The sequence below is a fragment of the Miscanthus floridulus genome, chromosome 6 (genome assembly GCF_019320115.1).
Source record: "Miscanthus floridulus cultivar M001 chromosome 6, ASM1932011v1, whole genome shotgun sequence".
Taxonomy (NCBI): domain Eukaryota; kingdom Viridiplantae; phylum Streptophyta; class Magnoliopsida; order Poales; family Poaceae; genus Miscanthus; species Miscanthus floridulus.
Window position 1 is genome coordinate 37,528,138 of NC_089585.1, and position 16,703 is coordinate 37,544,840.

Here is a 16,703-nt window from a genome sequence, read left to right on the forward strand (position 1 = left end):
GGGAATAAGTGGCTGCCAAGATTCCAAAGCAAAGGTGGCGACACTTCAACGGGTCGTAATCTACACGTTCTAGAACATTTGGAAGGAAAGGAATAGGAGGATTTTCCAGAATAGCTCCATGTACGCAAGGCAAGTGGCCTCTAGAGCCAAAGAAGACATCAAACTACACGAGAGGGTGTTTAATAACAATTTCAGTTAGTCCCACTTTTGCCGGTGCTCCCCTAGCGGAGAAAATGAGTTCGTTGTGTGCCCTTTGGGGCACTCATGCCTTTGGCTTTTCTGTACATAAACTCTTTTTCCTATCTTAATTGAGAGGCAGAGCTCCTGCCATGTTTTCAAAAAAAAGTAAATGGTCCCATAGTTTGAGGTCCATCTCATCATGTTTCTTTAAACACCATGACTACCTTCAAAGTTACCAAATCATATTCTTATTAGCATAACAACATAAGGGGATGAATTGTTTACATATTTGCATATTATGTTCCCTCAAATAGAAGGTTTGCACCATTTTTTAATTATACCTTAAATGTCTTGACTTGCTAATATATAATGATCAGTGGCGAATCTAGGATTTTGTCTCAGGGTATGCCGCCAAAAAAATTCATATACAATTCGGTAAATCCATTTCAGCAATTCGGTAATAACAATAAAATTGACAACATGATTCGGTATATATGCACTAAATAACACAATAAGGCTTAAATTCATGGATTAAGTTCAAATCATCCACTGAGTATAGTATAAATAGTTCAAAAGCCATATCAATAATTAGAATAAGGCATAAAAGAGAACCATAGACTTACAATGCTATTTTTGTGACTATTTTATTCGACGTTTTCGAAGAGACATAAATGTATTGATTATATCATCTCCATCAACTTCAAAGAAAATATCCCGCTCAATGAAAGTGATTAGACAATCATCCAAAATACTATCTCCCATCTTATTTCTTAACTTTGTTTTCACAAAAACCATTACAGAAAATTCCCTTCCAACACTTGCCATTGCCACAGGTAGAAGCAATACCAATTTGAGGAGGTCATAAACCATATCGTATACTTTGTGCCTCTTTGTTTCAATAAGCTTAATCGAGAGATCAACAATATTGTCTAGACCTTTGAAGCTATCATCATGTCTCATGTCATCAATATAATTATCTAGCTGCAACTCAAGTTTGAGCAAATTATTATTTGAGAACTCCTTTGGGTAGAACTCAGCTAGTCTACGTAGCTTTTGTGCATCAAAAGAAGCAAATGACTTGAAAGGACTGAAGGCCGACATACAAGACAACAACTCCATATTAATCTCATCAAACCGATTATCAAGTTCTTGACTTATTTGATCAATGACACCAATATATACTTCTCTTCTAAAGTGGTCATCATTGGTTTGCTTTTGGGCACGACCTTTCCTTGCTGATTTTCCATAAGGAACATAATCACCATCCATAGCAGGAACTTCAACACCATGTTTATCGCAAAATGAAGTGACCTTCTCAAGAAAATTATCCCAGCCATCAGACCTCAATTCTTGCATTCTTTTCTTTGCCACATTAACAAGTGATATTGCATTAAGAATATCTTGGTCCCTTCTTTGCAAACACTCAGATAACTCATTTGTATATCCAAGAATAATATACATTAAGTGTGCAAAGAAAACAAACTCAAAGTTCTCAAATGCTCCGGTCACAAAATGTATTTTGGTCCAATCATCCTTATATGCAGGATCATCCCCAAGATCAACCAGTACATCATGGATTGCTTCATACATAGTAATGATGCTGCATACAGTTTTGTAATGAGATCCCTATCGAGTATCTCCAGGCCTAGGCAAACCCATCTCTTGATGTAATCTAGTTCCAGATTCAATTTCACCACAGTCAAGTGCTTTCTTGACATTCTCAAGCCTAGCATTTCTAAGCATGTCATGACGCTTACAGGAAACTCCAACAATATTCAACAAGATAGATATTTGATCAAAAAAAGTCTTGCAATCAGTATTTCCCTTGGCAACAACAACAAGAACCAATTGAAGTTGATAAGCAAAACAATGAATATAATAAGCAGAAGGTGATTCTTGCATGATCAATGTTTTCAACCCTTTAATATCTCCTTTCATGTTGCTAGCCCCATCATATCCTTGACCATGGATTTGAGTCATAGTCAAGCCATGACTAACAAGTAAAGCTTCAATTGCATCCTTAAGTGATAAAGAGGTAGTATCATCTACATGAACAACTCCAATAAAATACTCACATGGCCTTCCCAATTTATCTACATAACGCAAGCAAAGAGCTAGTTGTTCTTTATGTGATATATCACTAGACTCATCAGTTAAAATTGCATAGGGCTCATCACTAAGTTCTTCAATTATTTTCTTTCTAGTTTCTAGGGCACAACAGTGAATAATTTACTTTTGTATGTCTGAGGTAGTTAAGGTACAGTTACCTGGAGCATTGTCCAAAACATACTTCTTCACTATTTCCGGCAAGAAATTTCAAAAGTTCAATGAAGTTCCCTCTGTTGCTAGATTCTTCACTTTCATCATGTCCATGAAACGCCAACCCTTGATGCAAAAGAAACTTGATACACCTAAGTGAATAAGTCAAAATTTTCTTATAAAGACAAAGATCCTCGTCACTCCACTTCTCAATATTATAATCAATTGCTACCTTGGGATTTGTAAAGCCAATGTATCTCTCTTGAGCTGCAATATGTGCCTTAGAACCCATATGTTTGCGAAGTGCTTTCTCTTCTATATTCCAATTCTTCTAGCCATCAACAGTAAATGTGTCTGACCCAGTACCCTTCTTGAACAAATAGCATATGAAGCAAAACACAGCATCCTTCTTAATACTATACTCAAGCCAATCATTATTATACATCCAACAATAGTTGAATCCCCGATCCCTATCTGAAATCTTTCTTTTTGGAAAATCATGTGCAAAAGGTTTGAATGGACCTTTAATAATACATGCTCTTCGAATTGCATCTTGATCATTAACAGGATATTTTAGAATAGGATGTCTTTCACCTGGATCATGTGGAAGGCGATTGGTGTCATAAACTCGTGGCAGTGAAGACGGTTGTGGCAGTGGCATAGGATTTATAATTTCCTCAACTACTCTCTCATGAATCTGCTCTTCCACCACAGGTTCAATCGGATCAGGATAAGAAGTAGCAGCAGCTGCTGCTGCCTTCTTCTTTGTTGCATGCTTCTGAAAAAGTGATGCAATGTCCCTGTTTCTCTTCATAACTACATAAATATTACAAAGAACACAATGCCAAATAATTAAATAAATTGCGCTTGCATGATTGAACTCTCACATGCGATTATGGATCACTCACATGATATGAGTACTGAACAAAAGATCAATCAAGATCGACTCTGATGTTGAGAAAAATCCTCCACCTCGCCGCGTGATAGATGATTCTATAATTTTAGCGCTAAGCAATTAGCAATTAAAGTACACATGAATTTTTTTTAAAAGCCGAAGAACAAAGATTGAATCTCACCAGAACAATTGTGATCACAAATTCACCTAGATGCCGCCGGTGGCCAGTGCCGCCATAGCCCGTAGGGCAGCGCTTAGGCCAAACAGGACATGAGGTCGGAGGTCACGAGGACGACAATGACGGCACTAGGCACTGGCCGTGGGCGACAGCTGACGCGTGAAGATCTGTATGACCATATTACGGTATTAGCATCGGCGTACTGGCGTAGGGCAGGGCAAAGACACGAAGTCGAACCACCTCGATCCACAATTCTGTATTGGCCTGTCCCGGGATTTGTCTCCGTCGCTGGACCGCCTGGGTGCTTAGGCCTGATGCTCGCTCGTGATCTCGTGGAGATGTGGAGTCACGGCCTACCTCTCTCTCGCGGCCGCTAGCACGCTCAGGCTCAGCTGTCAGGGACTCAGGTATGCAGCAAATACGTATATATACTTGCTCTCATGCTGGAATTGCAGGGTATGCCGGTGCATACCCGGCATACCCTGTAGCTCCACCACTGATAATGATAGAGACTCTTTTTATATCCAATACTCTTTTTTTACTATACTCTTTTTCTATTATACCAATTGTGGCTATACTCATCTTGAGTTCTTGACTCTATTTTGCTTATATCAGTTAAAGATTCATGTTGAATTCAAACTATTTAAACAACAATTTTGCTTAATTAATAAATAAATAGCTTTAGATATTGCATTATTTTGGGGACTACCATCTTTCATATGCACAAAGCTTATGTTTGGGAAATGATATTTACACCACCTATTCTCATTGGAGTGGACTCCAAAACATTGGTAGCAATTTTGTTTCATGTCATTTGTGGAATGGTTAATCTATAATCAAGTATCGTCTTGACTTCCAAATTTTGCATTTTCATGCTATAAAATTTACTATTTAAAGTAAATACATGACCAATTTATATATGGCTAAGATTTCCAAAATAAGATTGTCCAACCTCACATTGGATGGGATTAGTTTCCAACACGGACAATAAATATCAATAATATTGTTGGGATCTTGTGGCATTATTGCCACCTCAATCTAAGTCCCAACAAAATTGTCTAACCCATTCTTGAAATTGCCATAATGTGCCTTTGCAGTTTTAATGCAACTCCACTTCTGAACATTTAAAGGAGCAAGGTCCACATATTGTTTTGTAACCTTTTATCAAAGTTGTTAAGACAATGCAAGATTGCCCGCTCAATTCATTTATCATGACTTCAAACCTCATGGTGATTTACAATACAAATACTTGTTCTATGATATGGACCTATTATCTCCTTATTATCAAAACCCTTAATTTATTTGGTCCATCATCTACTCTCCTCTTCGGCCGTTATCTGTTGCGACCATGGCCTATTTTTCTCAACCCATCGGTTCCTCATAGCCAGCTTATTTGTTTTTTTCCCTCATGTCACACGTCTCCCACCTTCGTTTTTCTTCCATTCACACATCCTTAGGCCCGGGTTTGTAATTGACTTTCTTCCATGAAAATAAAAAAGGAAAATAGAAAAATTGTAATAGGCAAACACAGAAGTTGAACCTATGGCTTTATACCTTTGAAAAAAGGTTAATTGGAACTGTGCCACTACAACTTCCATGGGTGCGAGAAACACCACTACAAAAACTCACCTATTTTAAGATATGCTATTATAGTTCTACTGACATCTACCACTTTATACGTTTCATGCGACCTTGGCTCCAACTATAGGAATTAGCACGATTATAATGACATAGCTCATAATAGGTGAATGTAGTAGGCGTTTCTGAGATCCCAAAAGTTGTTATGACAGGTTCCAGATAGCCATTAGAAAAAGAGAAATTACACCACCAAGCTATTGTTGTGTTGGTATAAGGTTGATGCTGAAATCATCCTATTTAAGCATTAATTAGCGGGCTTTCAACTTGCCTACTAATAACTAAACAAATCAGACCACTACTACACTCGGTTTTTTCACAGCCATGTCATAACCCCCATCGTAGTCCAATTTTGGCCTCGGTAGTAAGCTATCGGTAGTGATGATCATAGCCCTCACCATCGCTATATGAGACCATCTGCGGTGTAGACTAACACCACCGCATTGGCTTATGATCCATCCGTGCTAAGGTCCATACTTCCATCGCATTGAAGCATGACCCGTCTATGTGGGTATGCACTAACACCGCTGCATGGCTTATAATCCATCCGTGATCAGATCCTTGACCCGCCTGTGTTGAGGTGAACATCACCATCATTTCAGCGTATGAACCATCTGGTCATAGGGCATGGTCACCATTGCGTTGCAGTACGATCCGCCCATGATGATCCTTTAGTCAGTGTCAGGTTACTAAATGATTCGGCGGTGATACACTATTGACCCTTGCCACATCAGACGAATAGCGGTGGTGATGGCCATCTGCTTCACCAACGGTGGGTATGCATCCGGTTTTCAAAATTTATTTACTAATTCAGCTAGGCCTTAATAACTTACTGAACACACACCATACAGATTTAACCATTACACAACATTCATCATATCCACAACAAAGAGTACTTGTTATAATAACAATGCTCGACACTAACATAACAACTATGTCAACTGATGAATTAATACAAGCGGTACATAGATAGCATAATAAAGGTTCTGCTCTCTACATACTTATGTAACTAAAATGAGGTAGATGTGCTCCGCTCCTTCAGATTGGCACTCCCTACATACTTATGTAACTAAAAGAATAGTATGGGCTATGTTAAAAAAAAGAAAAGAGAAAAAAGATATCCATGCCAAAAGGCATGAGAGAAAAAAATGCATGCCAAAGAGCATGAAGAAAAGAAAAGAAAAAGAAAACAAAGAAATAAAGATAGCCCATACTTTCAAATAAAGCCATTCATCCAAAAAGAGAGAGTCATGATTCAAAGGAGTACCTAAAATATTTAGAATTAGGACTTTACGAAAAAATTCCACACACTTGCACGTCTTGATCAAAGTATATGACTTGCATCTCCTTGAGGTTTGGTTTTTGACTTAGCAAAATATGTGATGCAAGTATACCCCACTTTTCATACCTACCCAAAACTCCACTCAAAGGCCTTAGTGGTAGGTTATGAAAAAGAAGGCAAATATCAAATGCCTTGGTGAGGTTTCATACACATTGAGCGATTAAGAGAATCATTCGAGGAACTTACATTTGTTTTACAAAACTCATAAAACCTCCAGATCGATGGTTGATCAAAGAATGAATGATTGGTGATTCTGTTATAACCGTTCTATCTTGCAACCGCCCAAGAACTTGGAAAAGCTATACACCCCACAGGTATCAAGATAAAGGGTAGATAAAATGCCAACTTATTTGAATTATGGAAGAATACTTTGTTATATGCATGGCACTTATGAAAAGATTTGGCATAGAAGCAGCTTCTGATCAACAACCAAGTACTTAGCTATTTGCTCACGACGAGCAAAGGTTAAGCTTGGGGGATTTGTTGGTGGTCACTAACGATCGAATCTAACCGCCAAATAATGTCCAAAACAGGAGAATTAAACAAACTTTTGCCACATATGCAAATACTATTGACCTCGTTCCACTTGTATTGGAGAAAACATGTTTTGCAGGACACACATTCGAATACAAGTGGAAATAAACAAAACCAAGCAAAAGGCATAAAGTAGGAAGCGTAATGTAGAAATGCGCAAAAGGAATAAATGGAAAAGCCCATCCAAAGGCCAATTCTGGGCCAGGCACCAATGAGGGGAGGATCTAGGCCCACCTAGGAACCAACCATGTGAAGGCGGTCGCGGGGCAGCCCTGCCAGGGTGCCAGGCGCGCCCTTGCCACTGCCGCCTAGGCCCGGTTTCCTCTGGCAGTTGCATGCCGCCATGCTATGTCGGTTTCCTAATTTACCGAGGTGAAACCGACCATGCTTCACTATATAAGAAGAGGAGGAGCTCATTCTTCAACACACATGTCGACAGAATATCATCGGCAGTCTACCGAGCGGTATCCCGTGATGGTAGATTTGTCGTTGGAGGTGTGCGTAATCAGGAACCAGATGGTGACACAAGGCGCAGAGACAACGATTTAGATAGGTTTGGGTCATCTAGTCGACGTAATACCCTACATCCTATGTCTTTGGTGTATTGTATTGAGATGTAGTAGAAAGATCTGATGTATCGTATCCTCTAGGGGACCCCTGCCTCTCCTTATATAGTCTGGAGGAGCAGGGTTACAAGGTAAGTATCCTATTTGGTACTATACAATGTCTTGCAGTGCATGCCGAGCAGCGCCGTGCACGCCTTGATCTTGTGGCCTAGGCCACCTCTGATGGTGCAGCCCATGTCTTGGGAGCCATACCCCCACAGCTAGTCCTCGAGCCTGACAGTAGGTGATGCAGTCACGTGGTGCCAGGGTCATAAAGTAGAAGACCAGCTGAGTAGGCAGCCAGCCTCCGGGCGTAGCCTCGAGATGAGAACAAGCACATTCACCGTAAGGTGAAGTGTGCCCACTTAGTCCCTGAGCCTGCTGGAAGATGAAGAATGACTCTTGTAGTAGGGTCAAAGAAGTCTGAAAGCTTGCCGACGTCGTCTGACATGCGTGTATCAAGACCCTAGACGCGCTGCCCAAGATCAGCACCCTGATCCGAACAACATGGAGCAGCTTGATAGCACGCCGACGAGACATAGCAAGATCCAAGTAGCAAGGGAGTCCCCGATGTCACTGGCAATGTCCAAGCACCGAAGAGCGAGTAGTCCCTGGCGTCGCTAGCGATGACCGAGCACCGAGGAGTCCTCGACGTCACTGGTGATGACCGAGCACCAAGGAGCGAGGAGTCCCCGGCATCGCTAGCGATTCCTGAGCACCGAGGAGCGAGAAGTCCCCGATGTCGTTGGCAATATCCGAGCATCGAGGAGCGAGGATCCCCCAGCGTTGCTAGCAATGACCGACCACCAAGGAGCAAGGAGTCCCCAGCGTCGCTGGCGATGACCGAGCACCTAGGAGCGAGGAGCCCCCAGTGTCGCTGGCGATGACCGAATACCAAAGAGCGCGGAGTCCCCGGCATCGCTGGCGATGATCGAGCATCGAGGAGCCCCCAACATTGCTAGCGATGACTGAATACCGAGGAGCGAGGAGTCCCCGGCATCGCTGGCGATGACCGAGCACCGAGGGGCGAGGAGTTCCCGGTGTCGTTGGCAATGACCGAGCACCGAGGAGCGAGGAGTCCCTGGCGTCACTAGCGATGACCGAGCACCGAGGAGCGAGGAGTCCCTGGCGTCACTAGCGATGACCGAGCACCAAGGAACGAGGAGTCCCCGGCGTCAGTGGCGATAACCAAGCACCGAGGAGCGAGGAGTCCCCCAGCATCACTGGCAATGTCCGAGCACCGAGGAGTCCTCGACGTAGCTGGTGATGTTCGAGCACCGAGGAGTTCCCGATGAAGCTGGCGATGTCCGAGCACCAGCGTAGCTAGCGACGTCTGTGCGGTGAAGTGTGCCCACTTAGTCCTTGAGCACGAAGAATCTGAGGGCCGAGGAGTAACTGACGTAGCTGGCGATGACCGAGCACTGAGGAGCGAGGAGCCCCCGGTGTCGCTGGCGATGACCGAATACCGAGGAGTCCCCGGCGTCGCTGGCGATGACCGAGCACCGAGGAGTGAGGATCCCTCGGCGTCGCTGGCAATGACCGAGCCTCGAGGCGTGAGGAGCCCCCGGTGTCGCTAGTAATGATTGAATACGGAGGAGCGAGGAGTCCCTGGCGTCACTGGTGATGACCGAGCACCGAGGAGCGAGGAGCCCTAGGCATCGCTAGCAATGACTAAATACCAAGGACCAAGGAGTCCCCGGCATCGCTGGCGATGACCGAGCACCGAGGGGTGAGGAGCCCCCGACATCGCTAGCGATGACTGAATACCGAGGAGCAAGGAGTCCCTGGCATCGCTGGCAATGACCGAGCACCGAGGGGCGAGGAGTTCTCGGCGTCACTGGCGATGACCGAGCACCGAGGAGCGAGGAGTCTTTGGCATTGCTGGCGATGACCGAGCACCGAGGAGCGAGGAGTCCCTGGCATCGTTAGCGATGACCGAGCACCGAGGAGCGAGGAGTCCTCGGCGTCGCTAGCGATGACCGAGCACTGAGGAGCGAGGAGTCCCCGATGTCATTGGCGATGATCGAACACAAAGGAGCGAGGAGTCCCCGGCGTCGCTGGCGATGTTTGAGCACCAAGGAGTTCCCGGCGTAGGTGGCAATGTTCGAGCAGCGAGGAGCGAGGAGTCCCCGACGTAGGCGGTGACGACCGAGCACCGAGGAGTGAGGAGTCCCTAGCATCGCTGGTGATGACCGAGCACCAAGGAGTGAGGAGTCCCTGGCGTCACTGGCGATGACCTAGCACCGAGGAGCGAGGAGTCCCCGGCATTGCTGACGATGTTCGAGCACCGAGGAGTTCCCAGCGTAGGCGGCGATGTCCGAGCACCGAGGAGTCCCCGACGTAGGTGGCGATGTCAGAGCACCGAGGAGTCCCTGACGTAGTTGGCGATATCGGAGCACCGAGGAGTCCCCGGCGTAGGCGGCGACGTCCGTGCGGTGAAGTGTGCCCACTTAGTCCTCGAGCACGAAGAAACCGAGCATCAAGGGGTAACCGACGTATCTGGCGATGAAGCACGAGCAATGAACATTCTGGTCAACTGGTCGACGGTGAAGTGAGCATTGACTAGAAACGACCGGCGAATAGTCCGATCAACTGGTCGGCGATGAAGTCGATGAACCAAGCGGTCCGACCAGTTGATCGGTGGAGAAGCCTGAGCACCAAGTGATCCGATCGCCTAGACGATGATCCTGCAATACAAACATGTAGAACGGGTAGTACATGATGTAAAAATAAATGAACTCTATAGAAAAAATAATGTATGTAGCTCGGCGATCAGTTGGCGTGAAAATATATTTATGTTTAATATAAACCGCCCGAACAGTTAGTGTGTAACTGAGTCTCTAGCCCTAGCTAGCCTGTTAACCATAATGCCAAGCGCGGAGCCCGTGCACGTGTAGGAGAAACAGGCGTGACTAAGGAGCCGCTGCCGACCACCCATAACACAGAGGGCGGACGCTCGTGCATGTGTAGGGAGGAGCCGGAGATAGGGCCATCTCTGGATGCATCTGAGCATCAACATGACTGTTCAGGGGTTCAGAAAATCATTTGGAGAGCAAATATTGAGAAAACAGCTCGAAGAAACATTATAGTGATTAACGAAGATTGGAGAATATTTAAAAGAATATTAAAGTGTGACTTATCTTTAGACAAAATGTTTGGTCGGTGGCGTATGGCGTTATCTGGTCAGCAAGAGGATGGATGTCTTCAACCTCCGATAGATCTGATCGATTGATACAATTAGATTATCATTGTCGATCTGCCTCCTCTGGTAGCGAGGAAGCGGGTGGCGAGTTGTTGATGAAGGCGACCTCGGAGGTGGTTCTGAGATCGGATCTGCTATTGCGGGGGCTGATGTAGCCAGTGATGAATCGTCATCGTGGACCAGCATAGATCTCCATGAGATTGATGATGAGAACGCGTTGTTGATTTAAGGTCCATCTGGCTCGCCATTGATCAAGCGCACACCCCTACCTGGTGCGCCAACTATCGACAGAATATCGTTGGTAGTCCACCGAGGGGTATCCTATGATGGTAGATTTGTCGGTGGAGGTGCGCGTAATCAGGAACCAGATGGTGACACAAGGCACAGAGACAACGATTTAGATAGGTTCGGGCTGTCTAATTGATGTAATACCCTATGTCCTGTCTTTGGTCTATTGTATTGAGATGTAGTAGATAGATCTGATGTATCGTGTCCACTAGGGGACCTCTGCCTCTCCTTATATAGTCTGGAGGAGCAGGGTTACAAGGCAGGTATCCTATTTGGTACTATACAATGTCTTGCGGTGCACGTCGAGCAGCGCCGTGTATGCCTTGATCTTGTGGGCTGGGCCACCTTTGATGGTGCGGCCCATGTCTTGGGGGCCATACCCCCACAACACACCATTTGGAGCTACACACCTCACCTCTCTCTACTTGTACTCTTTAGCTTTTAGTAGTAATTTGAAGCCAGCAAAAAGATATCAAGGAGGGCTTGGCTCCTTGGAAGAAGAGATACATCTTGGTATGAATGTTATGAAGATTTCTTCCAAAGTCAAGCTCTCATATCATTTCTATAGTAGTGCATATGAACTAGAGTATAGTTGCCTTGTTATAATCATGATATATGAACCAGCATATAGTTTGTGTGTTATGATCTTAACATGTTCAACTTCATGCTTAACCATTCATATGGTTTGTATAAGTAGAAGTAGATCTAGGGTTGAGGTGGCGGTTCGTCGTTCCTTCGGGTTTGCCTATATTCTTGCTTGTCGATCCATAGGGTCGGAGTCCGGGGGGGATATGGGTAGTTTCCTTATACACGGGCATGGTGCTCGGGTATACAGGAACCTTTGGATATGATGATGCCCCACGGTTGAGGGGTAGGCAGCAGGTGGTGACAGCCATGTCCGTCCCTTGTAATCCCCCATGTTTGGGTATTGTGTAGGAGTCTTAAAGTCTCTATGGCTTGCTAGCAGACCAGTGCTCGGGGATCTCCTCGTCCATCTTAAACCTAGTTCTAACTCTAGTCATATAACTTTTATGATCATTAACTATTCTTTGCACGGCTATATTAGAACATGATGGCTCCATGTAGGAACATTCTTTTATTCTTTATTTTCCTTTTATCCTTGAGGTTGGCTCAGATGTGTGTCCACTATCCTGAGATTACTGTCTTTACCCCTGCTATGAACTATTGGTCTACTATGCAAGTATGTAATCTTGTTCATGCTCATGATAGACTCTTATACCTTGTCCTCCTTTGGGAAAATATAAATAATGATACCCAAAATACTTCTAGGTGAAATACTACAACAATAGATCCTTGCGCTTGTGGATATTTTCTGTAATTGTTAAGAACAATCGTAGTTGGTGTTTCTTGGTAGCATTGCTAAAATTAACTCAATCTTAGTGATGGTGTTAAGAAATACCAATAGGCATTTCTGATGCCGTTGCCGAGGATGGACTTAAAACCTCCACACTTGGTGGTTACGCTAAGAAATGCAAAAACCTGCATCCGCTTTTAGTCATGGTCCTAACCTCTGCTCTAGAGAACTAGATCCCACGGTCTATGGTAGACCCGCTCTCGGAACTGCCCTCTACAGTAGCATCCCAGAGTCCACCAACATAAGGGGGCTAGTACCCTCACTCATCACTGGTCGTGGCTAGGTCTTCCATCTAGGAAACCAGAGGTCCATGGCTCGTGATGAACTCACCCAGGCAATGGCCTCGGCCGGCCACATCCTTTTATGAAACCATGCGGTTAACCACACCAAAGGGCCAGCGCCCGTGTCCAACTTCAGTCGTGGCCTGGACCTCCACCCTAGATGTTTGGATCATGTCGTCCATGATGGACACACCCTCAGAACTACCCTCAGGGGCTGCATCCTAGAGTTCACCTACATAGGGGGCCAACACCCTCTCTCATCACTCTCGTTGCCAAGACTTCCACCTAGGAAGCCAGAGACCTATGGCTCATGATGAGCTCACCCGAGGAATGGCCCATGGTGGCCACATCCTTCTAGGGAATCATAAGATCGCTCGAACCAACTAATCAATGCCCGTCACCAGAATCTACCCAATTCAGACTCGCCACGAGGGAAAACTAGGCCCTATGGTAGAGCCACGCCCCGGACAATGTCTCTGCTACCGGTGGAACGCAACAAGCCAGCGCACACATGAGCGATGAAACTACCCACCGCCATGAGGCATCATCGCTAGTGATCCGGTGGCTAGCTAGCGCCACATCGTGCAGGGCTAAGCTTGGAACCAGGATCCAACACTACGTGATGAACAAGCCATAAGACAAGTTTCCATGAACTATCAGCCAACACTCGGAAGCATGTGCATCTGAGGAGGTGGACTTTCTAAGTGCACCACGTGCCACGACGAGCGAATCAAACCACGTTGCACTCAGAACCCACTACCACAGCAGCAGGTAGCGCCAGCCCCTCATCAAGAGCAGCAACCATGCCCAGAGGCAAGGACACGATGACAACGGTGTTGTCATGCCAAGAGAACTCAAGCACCAGAACGCACGAGTCCTCTTGGCCAAAAACTACAGTAGGTCGGGCGCGAAGAGATCATCCCCGAGGGCTCGTGAGCCAGTGAAAAACATCAAGTGGACAGAGGCCAACCCAAGGCAGCCCAAGAGGATGACCCGTGCCAGCTATGACTACCCCAAGTAATCTAGAAGCACCCTCGCCAACTCGCAATCCAGGAGCCACGACAACTCCACCGCAAGCGAGCACTCGGGAGCTCGCCCCAAAACAAGCAGCAGTAGTAGGGCGAACGTCCTTTCCCTAAACAAGGATCGGTGATATCAATTTTATCCCTCTCTTTGTTATTTGATCGCATTCACATACATGCATAGATGCAACACTGAACCCATCTGGCCAAGTCCTAGCATAGAATGAACTTAGGAGCGCAGAACCCATGCATTTCGTCTTGAAGGCATTTCACCTTCCAGACGTCCTGACCCGCTTCTCATGGGCGGTCCAAATATCACGACCCATGGGGGGAGATTGCATGAGCCCCCTCGCCAGTGCACACTCTCATCGCATACACCATGCAACACCATAGAGACATAGCTCAGCATGCAACCTCTAATCTGTGCTCAACATCACGAATAACCAATCCAAAACCAGAGAATGTAGGCTCAATTACTCCTGGCCAAGATAAACAAAGGAAACATAAAAACAACAAGGGAAACATGCCAATACAAGTGAGCGGAAGTAAAAACCATCAATAAATCATACGCACGGATAGTTTGAGCGTTACAACTTCACCCACCAGTGGAGCATACGGGCCGGCGAACCAAGAATACCTGGCATCACTTAAGAAACCTAGCTACAACTACAAATACTACCCCTCGTCTTTATGATCACCGCGGTGGTCTCTGTAGTGGTAGCCAAGTCATTCATCAAAACTAGCCCCCACCAAGCTCCGAGAGCCACGCCTAAGTGGTGATTCTCGCCGGAGGGACCTTCCTGGGGATGAGCCCCCTGCACCTTGTGATGGGATGTCACGAGCTTCTCTAGCATTGTGATCCAGAAAGTCCTGTCAGAACCTAAGAACAAAAACCTAGCGAATAGGAATTAAAGGCAATAGGAAACTCAACATACGCTTGCACTTGTGAGGCGGTTGCTAATGCCTGCGCCTCGGTGACCTCTTCCTCCACCACTTGGAGGGCCACCTAGAGATAGTCCACATGGGCCTTCAGTTGGGCCACCTCACAAATAGAACTCGAGTGCAACCGGCGAGCCTCGTCCATTTTGAGCACGAAGATCCATATCCCTTGCCGCTCGATAGTAAGGGACAAGGGACGGAGGCTCACTGGCTCTGGAGCTAGAATAGGCCAAAGATGGGCGGTGCCAAAAGGGCCTCCGGTCTCCGACGTCATTGCTGGAGAGATGATCCTAAACACACCCACGATTAGCACGTGCATAGTCAAATCCAAAGAACAATGCAAAATCACTTACCCTTGTTCTCGTAGAGAAGACAAAAGGAGCGATGGCGGCCCGTTGACCTCAGGAGACTCCTCATGAAGGCGCTTCCTAGATCCATCACTAGGGGAAGCAGCTACAAGCACATGAGCAGAAAGGAGGAGAAGGCAACGTAGAAAACAGGAGAATGACACCTCCTACAGCACACTGCTCCAGCGTATTTATAGCCGCAAAGATAACCTCGATAGGCAAACTAGGCCCACGACCATTATTAACCACTTTGATAATCCCACATGGTAGAGGGAGGCAACGGGACGAAAGGTAGAGCGGTGACCTCCCATGTGATAACCCAAGCCAGGTAGGCCCTGCTCGCTTTCATATTTCATATCGGTTCGGTTTACGTGCCTTCATTCAGAGGGCACCTCATTGCTCATGAGTGAATGTCCTCAATGTCACATGATCAAGGAGGTCACCCACACCTAAATCTACATGAAAGAGCGACCCACCACAAACATGACCCCATGTCGTGCTTAGGAAAACCTCTCTTGGGCTGGCCCTTAGAAGGGCTCGAGGCCACAAAAGGGATAAAGGCCGGCAGGAGATGGGCCCCTGTGGCTCTAATCGGTGGTGTGGAGCCACATGACCACCTCTCTCTATGTTCGAGTCATCCGATTTGAAGTCTCCTAGGTTGACCCCCTCTAGGGGGAGGCATCTTGCCCCCTGGCCGCTGCGGAGGCGGTTGGAGACCGATGGGATTGATGACCAACGATTTATGGGATGTCTCTCGATGAGGCACAGCTAAACTCCACGTTGATTAGAGAGGATATTGGGTCCCACTCGGATTACCCTTTGACCCCGACGAGGCACATCGCTCTGACCGTGTGGTTATGGTGGACAAGTCTCTCCCATGTGGGGCAAAAATTGAAACCTACCTGTAAAAAGGCATCACGACCCTTTGAGGTTGGAAAAGGGTAGCGGAAGGAAGCTAGAGCCAGGCCCAAGTAGTCCCGATAGTTGGAACCAGGCCATGGATGGTTCCTCCCCACATCTTGAAACTGCAACTTGAAGCCAGACCATAAAGCCTCGCACACCCACGAGAGCCGATGACCGTTTCAAGAGGGATCGTCACCACAAGCTGCTTAAAGTCGCACAATAGCTCCTTCCTCGTGAAGTGACACTAGAGCTCATAGACATTTGGGAGGAGAGGTCCAAGGTCGCTCTACGACCTCATTGCCCTACACAGCAAGAGACCAATGACTCGCCCAAAGCATGTGTCCCCAAGCTCATAGACACTTGGGAGAAGAGGCCCAAGGTCGCTCGACGACCTCATCGCCCTATGCGGCGAGAGGCCGATGACTCGCCCAAAGCCTACACCCTCAAGCTCACAAACATTTGGGAGAAGAGGTCCAAGGTCTCTCAATGACCTCATCGCCCTATGCAGTGAGAGGCTGATGACTCACCCAAAGCCTACATCCCCAAGCTCAGAGACATTTGGGAGGAGAGGTCCAAGGTCATTGTACGACCTCATCGCCTTGCATGGTGAGAGGCCGATGACTCGCCCAAAGCCTGCATCCCCAAGCTCATAGACACTTGGGAGAAGAGGTCTAAGGTCACTCGATGACATCATCACCCTGCACGGCGAGAGGCTAAA

The 16,703-nt window shown here is 46.4% G+C and overlaps 1 protein-coding gene across 1 annotated transcript; it reads right to left on the reverse strand.

Moving 5' to 3' along the window:
- Nucleotides 1-819: 819 nt before the first annotated feature.
- On the reverse strand, nt 820-1,770 carry LOC136460499 (uncharacterized). The gene has a single exon (XM_066460164.1). It carries the CDS (start codon nt 1,768-1,770, stop codon nt 820-822), a length of 951 nt encoding a protein of 316 aa, XP_066316261.1.
- Nucleotides 1,771-16,703: the final 14,933 nt, after the last annotated feature.